This window comes from Myxocyprinus asiaticus, chromosome 3 (assembly GCF_019703515.2).
Source record: "Myxocyprinus asiaticus isolate MX2 ecotype Aquarium Trade chromosome 3, UBuf_Myxa_2, whole genome shotgun sequence".
In the NCBI taxonomy this organism is placed as follows: domain Eukaryota; kingdom Metazoa; phylum Chordata; class Actinopteri; order Cypriniformes; family Catostomidae; genus Myxocyprinus; species Myxocyprinus asiaticus.
The window spans coordinates 58,124,455-58,138,964 of NC_059346.1; the positions used below are offsets into that span (position 1 = coordinate 58,124,455).

Consider the following 14,510-nt stretch of genomic DNA (forward strand, 5'->3'; position numbering starts at 1 on the left):
ATGCAGATACGGGTCAGGAGCTTCAGTTAATGTTCACATCAATCATCAGAATGGGGAAAAAATGTGATCTCAGTGATTTGGACCATGGCATGATTGTTGGTGCCAGATCCTATTCTGAGATGCAGGTTGGCGCTGTTTTGGCAGCACGAGGGTGACCTACACAATGTTAGGCAGGTGGTTTTAATGTTGTGGCTGATCGGTGTATATATAGGATTGCATTTACTAATGTTAATGAATAGAACCGTATTGCACAGAAATAACAAAGTTAAACATAACAAAATGTATATTCAAATGAAGCTAAATGATTCAAAGTTGTGTTAGAGTTGAAAGTTATTCAAAATAACTAACATGTTTTTTTTTCTTTACTTTTGAGGAAATGTGGTATGAGTTTGATATCACGTGTTTTTTTTTTTTTTTTTTTTTTTTTGTCCAGATCTGTTAAATTATTCAAAAATATACATTACAAATGCAATTAACAAAATGTTTTACTTTTTTACTGGAATCTTCTATGATGAACACGTTTTCAATTACTGTACCTTATTATTTACAATTACCTTATTTGTCAAATACCCTTAAATAAGAACTCAAATATTTCTCAACAAATTCTTCCAAAATATTTTTTTGGAGTTGCCTCGTTTGCTTCTATTTTTATTTCTCCAAAATAATTTAAAGCTAAGCTTGTAGGCTCCTCTATGTAGAAGGTTCTGCTAGTATCCAATCAAACAACCAAAAGTAGACGTTCTGGAAACCGAGAGCCAATCAAAACAAGCAGAAAAGTTGAACGTTAGGTGTCATCATGTGTAAAGGGATAGAATAATAGTGCCGCTCTGCGGATCCGATCAGATACAGGAAAATAGGTCAAGAGAAGGAACGTCAGAAAAGTTTATTACGTATAGACATCGTAGGCAACAATATCATTTCAAACATGGATAAGAAACAGACTATTAATTTTGGAGCGGGACCGGCGAAACTTCCAGAGTCGGTAAGTGCTTCTCCAAAATTGGTTGAACTTTACAGTTGCGATTTTATTCACGGTAAAGTTAACGATATTTGATAATATAGTTTTATTTACGCGTCAACGCGTTTGCGTATTTTGTGCCAATATAATTTGCTAAATATGTTTATTATTTGGGATGCAGGCTGTAAAACAACAGCAAATCCGAGGGAATACCGAGTTTCGCTGGTCTCCAGAGATGTGTGATTTTGTATGTGTGATGTTGCATCAGCCACAACTTGGTATTCACATGTCTTCCCCCCAATGCCTGAAGAGTGCAAAGGCTTTATATATCCAAAGTGTTAGTAAAAATGCTACTGATAAATGGATGATGGCTTGCACCTTCTGCGTTCAAAGATTTCATTGTTTTTATTTAGTTAAACCATGCATGCCATGTGCATTAAAATGGCTCATTTTGCATTGTGCATGAAATTCCAACATGTTCATTCAGTGTTTCTGCTTATTGCATGACTTTCCAACAGTTCAAAACTTGCCAGCAATTGTGTGAGAACCAGATACAGCATAACCAGAAGGTTTGACAGGTCGTGATTTGTTTTGATAGTTGTTACACATCCAGATATGCGAGTATATGGATATGTTTTTTTATGCTTTATTTGATCTATCCAGTAATCAGTTGCTTGCCATTTCTCATTAGATAACCAAAAAAACCCAACTGATCTCTTTTCTCTCATGTGATTTGGTGTGTTGTCTAACATTACTTAATCCATTTGGGCTTTAGTTTCAAGTTCAGTGTCAGATTTCATTTTTTCATTGATGTGTCCTGTTGTAAATTAATAATGCCATTTAATAATGTTAATGATTACACGGGCTTCATTTCTTATTAAACTGATCATACGACTTGTCCAAAAGCATGTCCATCCTTTTATCTTGCTGTTTGGATTTCTGAACAATGGCTGTCATGTTCGGAGGTTTGAAGTTGTATTTCACTCAAGCATTAATGTACATGTTTCATTCTTAGGTTTTATTCCAAGCACAAAAAGAGCTGCTGGATTACAGTGGCACTGGAATAAGCATTCTTGGTAAGGATCTGCATTTTGAAATATAAATTGGGTATGGGAAATCCCAAGATTTTGGGAGGTAATCATTTCTTTTTCACGTCTTATCCAGAGATGAGCCACAGATCGTCCGATTTCACCAAGATTTTGAACACTGCTGAAAGTCTTCTGCGTGAACTTTTGTGAGTATTCAAGTTTCATGAAACAGACCTTTCTTAAAGGCCAATGGACATATGTTTTTTTGCTTGCATATTTCTTATATCTGTTCACTTTGTACAGGAATGTACCTGAAAACTATAAGATACTGTTCTTGCAAGGTGGTGGCTCGGGACAGTTCAGCGCAGTTCCTCTAAATCTGATTGGCCTGAATGAGGACAGGTGTGCTGATTATCTGGTGACGGGTGCTTGGTCTGCAAAGGCAGCCAAAGAGGCAGAGAAGTATGGAAAAGTGAATGTGATCCATCCAAAACTGGATAGTTACACCAGTGAGTCATCAACATTTTTTTTTTAATGACTGAGAGGTGCCTTTACTGATATTAGATGATAACCTGAAAAAGAAAATACACTTTTAACTGAATTGAAAGAGCTTTACACTTATAAGAATACAGGATATGGATACAGAAAATGAGTTGACATTTCTTTAAAGTAAATAATAGTTTTAAAGATCCCATGAAATTAAAACTGAAGTATTTTGGCTTTTACATCATGTCTATTAGCTTTGAGGTAATCTTTATGCTTGTGTACTTTTAATAAACTAAAAATGAACTAAAATTGTATTTGTCACCATTTTATGCAGTCTATGATCTATAGGAAATAATCTTATTACAACAATTTGAGTTTTTGTTAACTGTGCTTTCATACAGTAGTCTGACTGATCAGTTTTTTCATACCGGTCTGAACTGATTCTGATTTCTAAGCATAAACAAGAAAAATTTGCATTGTAGGAAAGTTTTGATATTTGTGATAAACTGATGATAATCGGATGATATTTGGCGGTTTTTTTCACTAATATTTTGCTATTGAAATGAGAGTGCATGTTCTTTTGAAAAATAATTTTTGTGAATTTTGACTAAATATTGTGTAAAATAAGTGTCAAATTAGTTTAAATTTCAGTACATCTTATTTCCTGTCATTAAATGTTATTATATATTGGCTTTATATCGGCCATCGGCCACCCTGCTCTCTAGATGTAGGCATCAGCCATTAAATATAGAGTGAAAAAAGTATCTTTTCATTGTAATACAATATGTTGTGTTGTTGAAGGTCTTTATTCTTTCTTTATTCTTTCATTAGTAAATTGCTGTTATTTAAACCCTCAGTCTTGGAAAATCTGTATTTGCTATGTACATTTGACATTGACCACATTTACATGCACTTAAGAAAACAGTTTACTCTGGGGGTTTTGCAGAAAGCAGCATTCTGTAACGTCATGTAAACAAGAATGATGATTTCCTTACGCCTTTAAAGGGATTAAGAGAAAGTAGTTTAACACACCTGGGTTTCTCCCAAAGATTGTGTTTTATGTGGCCACGTAAATAAATAAGCGGCATTCTTACAGGTTTTTGAGGAGTGCGCATGTGCGTGAACAGACCGGATAACGTCATAGGATAGAGCCCAACAACACATGGGAAAAAATTCAACATTTCTTGGAGCACAGTGGGAAAAGCAAATACACTATAAACTATACCCATTTAGACACACCAATGTAAAATATCGACTGGCCCTCACATTCGCGTATATGCGCACAAGTACATTGGGGGAATCCCAGAGTTTTACATAAGAGGGAAACCCCACTATTGCAGCGCAATTCCGCTGCAGGTTGTGATGGAAAGTTAAGAAAACAAACACAGCAACAACTCTGGAATATCTGGAAATAAAGCGAAGCAACAGAGAATAATATAGCAAAGTCTTCCTCAGATGCCATTTTTGTTATTTACTCAAGCTTTGTGGGGAAATTACATTGCTTTGGAGAAAGCTGATTACTGATCGAGCCACATGTATACGGGAGTAATGAGTACGCCGCTTACACAGTTCATGTAAACGGGAATGCCTCTTTCTCGCAATAAACCGCTGTATCGCAATAAGCGGCTATCTGGTGTCCGTGTAAATGTAGTCATTGTATCCAAATCCATCAATCTGATGACACAGCTCTTATCCTCCCATGACTGTTAATCCAAACCTTTTCTCAGAGATTCCCGACAGTGGCACTTGGTCATTGAATCCTTCAGCATCATACTTCTACTACTGCTGCAATGAAACTGTGCATGGTGTTGAGTTTAACTTCATCCCTGAAACTAAAGGAGTGGTTCTCGTTTGTGATATGTCATCCAACTTCCTCTCACGACCAGTAGATGTCTCAAAGGTCGGTGAAAGTTCTCTAGTTAACATTTAATTTTTGTATTTCAGTATCTTTATCATAAAAGTAGTAATTTAAAGGGGTCATATCATGAGGAATTCATTTCCTTGATCTTTTTAGAGTTCATTGTACTATGAAAAAATTATACTGTACATTTTTATTTGAAACTAAACTGCTCGTTCTGACCTTTCCCAACTTTCTGCCGTCACACATATAAATACCTATTCAGAAGCTTGAGTCATTGTGAGGTAAAAGGGAAAAAGCAGAATAGATGTTACTATTCCTAAATACCAGATAAACTAACAATAAAAGTAAAATGAGGGAAAGTTTGTGAACATTGAGCTGTTCCTGGCTGTGTGCAGCACCTGCCACACTGCATATCCTTCTTAAGGATCCCATTACAAACGAGTAGCTGAAGTTTATTTTTAATAAGGTCTCTGATCATCTTAGTAAGATCTTAGCAGTTTAAAAATAAATTATAAAAATATCTGATATTTCCCCTATAACAGAAAACTAAATAATTAAAAGAAAAACTTGCTAATAAAAAGAAAAATGATACTGTTACAGGGATCTCAGAATGTTCTGAAAATGATTTATCATAATTGGCTGATTTTAAGGTTGTGCTTTTGTCCATTTCCACAGTTTGGTTTGATTTTTGCTGGTGCACAGAAGAATGTTGGTTGTGCTGGTGTGACAGTTGTGATTGTAAGAGAGGATTTGTTGGGCAAAGCTTTGAAGGAATGCCCAATAACACTGGACTACCAGGTACAGGCCGGCAATAACTCACTCTACAACACTCCACCATGCTTCAGGTATTTATTTCTTTGTTTATCAAAATGTGTATCTCAGTATTGGGGAATAGTTATAGTAGTGATGCCACTAACTTAACCATATTGTCTCACTCATGTAGAGCTGAAAAACCAAATCTGTTAAGTGAATTGGTTCTTTTGGACAATTCGTGTAAATGAACCGGTTAAAATAAATGACAACTTTTATATTTAGTTTTAGGAACTCCAACTTATATTTAGTGAGCCGATTCTTTCGACGGTTCATGTAAATGAACTAGTTCACATAAATGATTCACTGATTCACCTGAGCCTCTATACGAACTCCTCCCAGGAGTGATGATTTCTGAAGCCCACATGAAATCATGCCAGTCTTATTGGCAGATGGTTCTTGACGCTCAGCCCCCCGTGCGCTCATCATCCCGAGCATATATACCGGAGTGCAGTGCCATTTTGTTTGAATTTTTCTCTTCAGGGTTCGTAATCTCTTGTGCTCTACTAAGCCTGATTCTTCGCTTTGTCGTCTGAGCTGGCACACCTGAACAGTGAGTGGATTATTTTCTTCTCCTTGTTGTGCTTCCAACGATCAGCGTATCCTTTACACTTCTGTGTATGATATTGATTACATTGTGTTGCATTGTGTATTGCTTTCAGTGAAATTAAACTAAAATAGCCTTTTGTTAAACGTCTTCATAGAGATGGCATTTCACACATTTTTCCCTCCGTGTGAGCAATATATCCCTCTTTCGGATGGGCACAAGTTCTGCATTGTCTGCCTGGGTCAAGCACATGTGATGCTGTGGTCATTGAGACTGACTGCATTCACTATGAGCACATGGAACTCAAGATGCTTCGCTCTCGTCTCGTTTTCTTTCTGAAAGCCAGTCCCCAATGTCGGCTCCCAAAGGATCTCATGAGGAAGGTAAGCAAGGACAGGATTTAGAGTGGAGACATTTTGAGGATTATTTCCTCTCCTATTTCAGTTGGCTTCCTCTATTTGGTTCACCTGTGGCGATCTTCAGCCCACCATTGGTGCACATGGTATGATCTCATTCAGTGGGCCGAAAACCGAGCAAGCAAGGTTTACGATGCAGAGTTGATGGAGGTTATTACTCAGGTGGTGTTCTCAACTAGATTAACTGTTTTTACCAAGTCTGTGCGACATGGACAAAAGGGACCCGGACCCTGAGTCCTTCAAGGAGCTGCGCTGCACCACAGACCTGGCACTACGGTCTACCAAGATTACTGCCTAGGCTATCGACAGATCTATGGGAAGTCTGGTGTACTTTGATCATCATCTTTAGTTGAACGTTTCAGAGATATGTGACAAGGACAAGGTCTTTCTGTTCGTAGCTGTGGTGTCACAGCAGGGACTCTTTGGTGACCCCAATGCTTCACCGAGAAATTCTAATCAGCCAAGAAGAATTTGGTTGCACACAACCACATCTTGCTGAGGCAAGGTGGTGTTGTAGCGCAGCTGGTTCGCTCACGCTCACTCAGTGGCCCGCAAAGCGCTCCTGAGTCTCTGGTTCTCCTTATTTTCGCCTTCCCTCGGCCTCAGCAGCCATGGCCAAGCTGCAAAATTGTGGTGTTCTGGTTATCATTCCAGCGTGAAATCTCCTTCTGGGCGGGGCTAGCGTACCTGATGTCCCCGAGACTACTCTCTCACTCTCCCCAATGCTGCATGCCAGGATCGATAACATGTTTCCAGTTCTGTAATTGTTTGTGCTGTTGTTGGTAGTATGCCAAATGTTTTGTCACAGGGCCCAAAACCGCTCTAACAAAATAAGATATGTCACAGGGGAGCTATTGTACCCATTAGCCCGTCATGTGGATGTGTGGCATAGCCTTCTGGGAGTCTCCAGCTGGGTACTGAGCACAATTGAGCATGGCTGCGTGATTCAGTTCATGAGCCGACCACCTCATTTCAACCCCGTTCTGTCAGGGTCTTTTTGCAAAAAAAAGGAGAGCATTCTTGTGTTCAGTGCTTGTGTGCAGTGCTCAGAAAGTCTTACTTCTAGGGGGCCTACCCTTCGGTTTGTACTTGGCTCCCCGCACATTTACAAAATGTTTCGATTTTAGGGCATTATGCGTGTGTATTGAGCGAACAACAAATCAGTTCAGCTCTTTGTCTGCCTTGAAAGCCTTTCAAAATGTTTGTCCGTCTCTAAGCAAAGATTTTCTATCTGGGATTTTGATGTCATTGTGCTCGCTTATGACTTTTAAGGCATAGAGTGCCCCATGGGTGTTAAAGCTCCATACCAGCAGGAGCATGGCCTCCTCATGGGCTTGGGCTAAGGGCGTGTCGGCGTTGTGGTATACAATTCCCACAGTGTCAGCTACTGGCGCAGCGTCGACGTGACCAACTTAAAAAAGGAAACGTCTCGGTTAAGACTGTAACCTTCGTTCCCTAAAAAGAGGGAACAAGATGCTGCGTACACATGCCGCAGTACAGATTTCTCACTGTTAAGAGACGAGAGATGGCTCCTACTACCTTCAATCAAACAATCCTGATGAAATGGTGCTGTGCTCCAGTTTATTTACTAGCGATGATGCAAACATGTGGGGTAGAGCGTCAAGCAGCATCCACCAGTGAGACTGGCATGACTCCATGTGGGCTTCAGAGATCGTCACTCCTGGGAGGAGATCCCATAATGTCAGCTACTGATGCAGTGTCTCGTTCCCTCCTTTCAGGGAACCAATGTTACAGCTGTTACAGAGACATTTACTATAGTAATATTTGTAACCATGACTGTAGTTAATACTACACTACTGTAAAACCATTGTTAATTGTCTTATGGGAATGTCACCCTAATTAAATATATAACTATCAAGTAATATTATTGACTCATGCAATCAGAACTGAATGCAGAATTAAATAAAATCATCCAATTGGTATATGTCTAGAAGTCTTTTGTTCTTTACATAGCTTCAAAATAGTTAGCTACTTTTTTAGTAGCTTGTAGTCTAGCTAACTACTTTTTTAAAAGAGTAACTTAACTGTACTTTGTTATGATTAGCTTGTAGCTTTGGAAGCTACAGTTTCAAAGTAGCTTGAAGTGATACTGGTGTATTGATACTGTGTATTTTTATTTAACTGGTCTGTATGTGGTACCTGTATATTGTGGAAATGTATGTAAATTGTCAATTCTGCGTTACTGTGACTAGGTAATTACAAATGCTTACCGGCATTTAATTTTGAAATTTTAATGCTTGTTCAAGAAATAGCCAGTAATATTAATCATTATTAATATAAAAATGTTGCTACAGGCAACCATAAACAGCCTATAGTAAATTAACCATATTACTTGGCACAACGGTTATTATTGTGATTATTACGCACAAATGTATCTTATTAAAAACCAGTTTCTTTTTAGAAAGCTGTAGCAAAAGAAATGTTATACAAGCATAAGCCACTTCATGCTGTGCATAACAATGTTTGTAGCACTGTTTGTGAGGTTTTAGGCTTATTACTGTAAAAATGTTTTTAATGAAGATAAAGATATAACAGGGATGTGAGAAAGTCGTGGAAAATCTGTACATGATATACTTGCTTTTTAAAACATTTTATAACCTTTTTTTAATTATTATATAGACCTATTTCTAAATAAGTGTGGACTTGTTTTCAATGCATTGAATTGAACAGACTCCTTGACATCAAAATATAAAAATTTATATCAATATGTAGTAAAAGCTAACCACATGTTTATGTTTGTTACAGTATTTACATCATGGGTTTGGTACTGGAGTGGATTAGGAACAATGGAGGGGCAAATGCCATGGAACTACTAAGCAAACAGAAATCTGACATGATCTATGACATCATCAACAGCTCCAATGGATTCTACTCGTCAGTGAGATTATTTGAATATCATAACATGTTAAAGCCCAGTTTTGGACATTTTTAAGGCCAGTTTTCTTTCCTGTGATTTCTATTGAAACAGGAAGTTTGGAAGGAACATTGAAGAACTTTCCCCCTTTTTTTTTATATAGCCAATAGTCTTCATTTTACGTCACAGCCATGAATCATGATTTGCTACGTTGTGGGATAAGGTGGAGGGACATTCTCATTCTAGAGATCATTTTAGTAGACAAAATTATTAAAATAATTTTAGCAGTATACCAGCTTACTGATGACCTCAAAGCTAACATTTAAAGATTTTAAGTATCTGTATCATTATTTAATAATAAAAATCATTAGAATAATGAGAATTTAGTTGAAATAAAAATAAACAAATGATGCTTTTGCATATATTATAATCCCCTGATTTCATATCTTACCATTATAGAAGATAACCTTTATTTTAATCTCTTGTCTGGTTGTAAAGTTTTCACAATCACTTTGATTGTTTTTGTCAAAATGACATTTTTACACCGTTTTACACCCCCTTCGTTGACTTTATTGATTTCAGATGCCTTGTTGATGAGGCGTGTCGAAGCCGTATGAACATTCCCTTCCGCATCAGAAAGAAGGAAGGAGATGAAAGCCTTGAAAAGTTATTTCTGGATGGTGCCTCAAAACTTGGAATGATCTCACTGAAAGGACACAGGTGTAAAAAATATTACATAAGTGTTTCTGTAATTTATGCTTCTAGGTATATATTTTAAAGTTAATGCCTGATATGATAGTAAGAGATTAAAATTTTTGGTGACTTAAAATATTGCACAAACTACAAAGAATAACCCCCGATTACCCTTAATTTATCCATAAACAGATAAGGAAGTGTTGCATCTAGTGTAATGTTACCATTTATGTCTTTTTATGGTAATGATTTATTTTATTATTATTATTATTATCATTATTTTGCAGGTCTGTGGGTGGTATCCGAGTTTCCTTGTACAATGCTGTGACTGTTGGAGATGCGAAGGCTCTCGCCACATATATGGAAGAATTCCTAAGGGATCATCAATAGCCTGAAGGTTGTTTAAGCTTGTAGTAGTTTTTACTTAGAAGGGTTCTCAATTGTGACATCATTAGGCTAAAATGATACTAACAGCTATCTGGCAATTATTGCAACAAGTTGTAGCAGTGGAACTAAATATAATAGGAAATCTTATCCTTTACTCTTCCATTCGAATTACAAATTGTTGTCATTGTTGCGTTGTGACTTTTTTTCACACAACTGAGCCTTTTATTCTAAATCTAGTGTGCCTTAATGCGTGTAAACATTGTAATTCTAAAACATTCCATGTTTTACTGTTGAAAATGTGTATATGTTATTAGTGAATGAATAGACAGAATGCTGTGATACAAGCAAAATAAAATAAAACACTACTAAAATGCCTCTTTTCTTCTACGCTAGCTTCCATACTTGGTAGTGCCAAACTGCAGCTATTGTTGACTTTTGTATGACAGATTACTTGCTATGTTCCTCATTTGTAAGTCAAGTTGGATAAAAGCGTGTCTACTAAAGATAAATGTCTACTAAATATAATATGTAAATGTCGGAGTATACCAAGATCCCATGATGAGTGGTGTTACTGAGATCTCAATTGTTTCCAAAACGACACACTTTACATTGGTATGCTATGGGTTCAGTAAATGGAATCCTGTAGTTTAATCTGTATGCCTTTTCAGTACTACGTATATATTATTCAGTGGTATTACCATTACCATTTCTTTACCATGGTATCACCACAGTATTTTTGTAAGGGTGGGTCTATACGTTATCTACACCCAAGTGACCGATTTGTTTATGTGTGTCAGCAAGTGCTAAATTAAAGTTCATTTTGGAAGTAAATGAAATAATATTATGTGTGTGGCCTTTGTATTTGTGGATAATTGTAAAATGAACATATTTTTGTAAAGTACTGTCTTTATTGTGAAGCACTGAGTTTCAGATGGCAAGCAGGAAATGACTTTTATTTTGACGGCATGAAAGAACAGGAAGTGGAAAGACCCAACAATTACACAACATTTGAGAAGGCAACAGCGATAATAATGTCAGCTGTCAGGACATGCCCTTAAAAAAGTAAGATGTTAAATTCATACTTAATTTATGTGTAATTAAGAACTACATTCACATTTATGCATCTGTTATTTAAAATGATGTTTGAAATATGAAATGATTGATCAGGATAAGGCTGGTGAATGTTGATCAAACACCTGCATGTATGTTTGCTGGGAAGATTGCGGAAATCAAAGATGATCTCATTTGGAAGGCAAGATTAATATTAATGCGTAGTTGATGAGTGCGGCTTCTCATTATTAAACGGACTGTTCTTGTTTTTCTGTTAGTTGGACTCATGAAGTGTCCTCCTCCTAGTACTTCTCACAAGTTGCTCTTTGTCCTCGGCAGTTAAATTGTTACATAGAAACTACTCATTTATTACTTCACGATTTGATGATGCTTTCAGACGACAACATCAAACATGATACAATATAATTTTTTTTTCGCCGAGGTAAACAAGACATAAAGCACATTTGCACAAAATCTTTTTCATCTTTAAATACTGCCTGTGAGTCGTATGGTTGAGTCATGTTCTGTGCTTTTTATTTTTTAAACTATTATTAACATGTTATTTGGCATCATTACTCTTTCAAAATGCGCCATCATGACCATAGCTTCTGTTATTATCGTTACAGTAAAACTTTGGTAACTTGGTATTAGTCACCACTGTCATCAAAAAAGAAAGCTTTTTACACTGATTGAGGAGGTCCCATATTAGGCTAATATCAATTAATAATATGGGATCTCCTCAGAACCCAGACTTTATATTGGTCATCAAGTGGTGACCCAAAATAGTGAACCGTACAAAATATCAACAAAAATGTCCTTTAATCAAACGTTGGAATTTCTAAATATGTCCAAGAAATGCTTTGGCCCAACAGTATGCAAAACTGACAATTTTATAAATGTTTAAACAACAGCAGAAGTGTGATCTACCAGCCTAACAGATGAATCAAATACTGGGTGAAATACTTTATTAGTAATAACCAGTGCTGTGTGGATTACTTGTGAATTGCAATCAGTAAATTACATGACAAAAAATGCAATCAGTAACATAATCTCATATTTTACATTTTGGGTTAATCTAATCCGATTACTTTCAACCTAATTCTATTTTATTTTATGTTACGTGCATTTGAGTAGGATAATAATTTTAACATAAATGTACAAAGAGGAAGAAAATGTATTCCCTTCTTTATTACTAACAAAAAGAGTCTCGTTAAAAAGAGCTCCTTATGATATTTTTAAAAAGTGCATTAAACGTTACATGAATGAAATAAACATTAAATCTAACAGCAATGACAGTGCATGGCCAAAGTTTATAATTCAAAACACAGACATTCATTCACACAGTTCATTTTAAGTGCATAAAACAATAGCAACATTACGAACATTAATGACCATAAAATCAACATAAAACGATCATAAAAGGAACGAATGACCATATAATCAACAGCAACGATGTTACCTAGGTCAAAGCTTTCATCTAAAAACACTGAAACACTTTTAACCCTTTCTGCTTACTGATAGTCCATCACATATACCAAAACTGAGGTGCAAGATATTATCATTTGAACAGCAAGAATATTCTAAAAGAGCAGAATATTTTAAAACAGAAGAGTTTCACTGAGTCGCACAAGGAACAATTGTGTCAAGTTTCATGCAGTTGACTCCACTGCATCAGCAGCAACAGTGGAGCGATGGGCTTTGTTCCATATTGCTTCTCATTTTGCTGTTGAACTATTGTGAACCCTGCGGTGTACCTTATAGATGGCATCCACTAGATCCTTTGAAGCAATTAAGTTCAATGTGTGAGCAGCACATCATTGTTGAGGTAGTACGAAATAATATATATATATATATAAAAAACATCTAGTTCATTTTAAGTGCATAAAACAGTGAAACATTATATGAACAAACATGAATGAACCTGAAATCAACAGCAATGACATTACGAGGTCAAAGCAAACAGATCAAAACTCTGACAAACGTACTTTTAACACTTACTTCTTAGTAATAGTCCATCACCTGGGGCCGGCTGCACCAGCTATACGTAAGTTACAATTTAGCCTAGTTGTGGCGTAAATGGGCACTGAGTCACAATTTATGCACTACTAAATACGTGAGCGTTGCACCATTAAACTTAGGTAGGACGAAACCCTACGTATAAACTAAATATTTACGGAAGCCTCCGACCAGGAGTAACGGATGGAATAAAAAAGCAGACTCATTTAATGACTTAAATGAGCTCATGTTTTGGTTGACAGGCATCAGTCCTTTCGACATATGATGATGTTGACATTTACACTCGTTTACATTTACAAGAGAAAGCATTATGTAAAAAACGTACCTCTTCAGCAGGAAACCGATCTAACGGTGCACTTTCCTGTGTACGCCGCCCGGTGTCAAGTTTCAACATATACGAAATAGTTATTAAAATGAATAAATGTCTGTTTTTCCAGCCTGTTGTATTAGTATTTATATATTTATTGTCCCTTATTCATTTTAGATACAGTTATTGAATATTGTTATTTACATAGGCTATACCATTAATAAAAAGTGTTTTATTACGTATCGTATTTCAATGGGGATATAATTTGTTACAGCTGACAGTTACGTGAGCAAACAAGGTTTGAACAAGTTCAAACTGAAATTCACAGCTTTTTAAGACTTCTGTGTACAAATTTCAGGGCTGCTTATTGGATCAATACAGGTAAACGTCATATTATGCGACTACGCCTTATTTTAATGGAGAGCTTACGACCTACTAGTTAAGTCTTGCCTTAAGAATAGGTGGTGCAACCAAATTAAGCACTGACTTAGTTACAAACTAACTAGTAGTTACTATGCCCTTAGTGTGAACTTTACGTCCCAATTTACGTGAGAACTTAAGCACAGCTGGTGCAGCCCTACCCTGTTCCTTAGCTGAGGTGCATATCTTACTGTTGTAACGTAAAAGGAGCACATGCTCAAAATGTTCATCTGTGAGACTATTGCGCTTTGGGGTAAAATGATGTTATTGATATGAAAATGATCAATAAATTATTAACAATTAACTGCAATTGCCTTGTTAATATGTAATCATGTAATCTATAAAGAGTAACTGTAGTCCAATTACAAGTATGTTAAAATACAAGTACTTGATTTTTGTAATCAGATTACATGCAATCCATTACAACTCAGCACTGGTAATAACCATATTACCAAATTATTTTTGCACTGGAGTAATGTATTAATTAATGGGCCAGTGGTCTTTGACATTAGCACAAAAGAAAAAGAGAATTTTCTCTTATCTTCTAAAAATTGATAAACCTATTCATTTGCTTTCCAAAGAATGCATGATTATGTAGTAATCTGCATTTTATTATTGGCATTTAGCATTTTTCTACCTGCTTTCTGCAACCCTAC

General features: G+C 36.3%; 2 protein-coding genes across 3 annotated transcripts in view; both read left to right on the forward strand.

The window, feature by feature from the left end:
* Window positions 1-802: 802 nt before the first annotated feature.
* Window positions 803-10,436, forward strand: LOC127431148 (phosphoserine aminotransferase-like). The gene is made up of 9 exons (XM_051681430.1): window positions 803-982; window positions 1,974-2,034; window positions 2,123-2,192; window positions 2,290-2,495; window positions 4,200-4,372; window positions 5,009-5,178; window positions 8,873-9,001; window positions 9,564-9,701; window positions 9,962-10,436. The coding sequence occupies exons 1-9, from the start codon at window positions 926-928 to the stop codon at window positions 10,062-10,064; spliced, it is 1,107 nt and encodes a 368-aa protein (XP_051537390.1). The 5' UTR covers window positions 803-925; the 3' UTR covers window positions 10,065-10,436.
* Window positions 10,437-10,990: 554 nt separating this feature from the next.
* Window positions 10,991-14,510, forward strand: part of LOC127431101 (terminal uridylyltransferase 7-like) — a 51,482-nt gene continuing 47,962 nt past the window's right edge. For both annotated transcript variants that reach the window (XM_051681363.1, XM_051681371.1), the window contains exon 1: window positions 10,991-11,123. The gene's annotated coding sequence lies outside the window, so the exon portion shown is untranslated. The remainder of the gene's footprint in view (window positions 11,124-14,510) is intronic.

What these genes read in the sequence shown, in the direction of transcription:
- LOC127431148 (XM_051681430.1), top strand. Translation starts at nt 926, where the DNA reads ATGGATAAGAAACAGACTATTAATTTTGGAGCGGGACCGGCGAAACTT. An exon ending in AACACTCCACCATGCTTCAG is followed by an intron (nt 5,179 to 8,872) that starts GTATTTATTTCT and finishes TGTTTGTTACAG; the next exon opens with TATTTACATCATGGGTTTGG. An exon ending in AGCTCCAATGGATTCTACTC is followed by an intron (nt 9,002 to 9,563) that starts GTCAGTGAGATT and finishes TATTGATTTCAG; the next exon opens with ATGCCTTGTTGATGAGGCGT.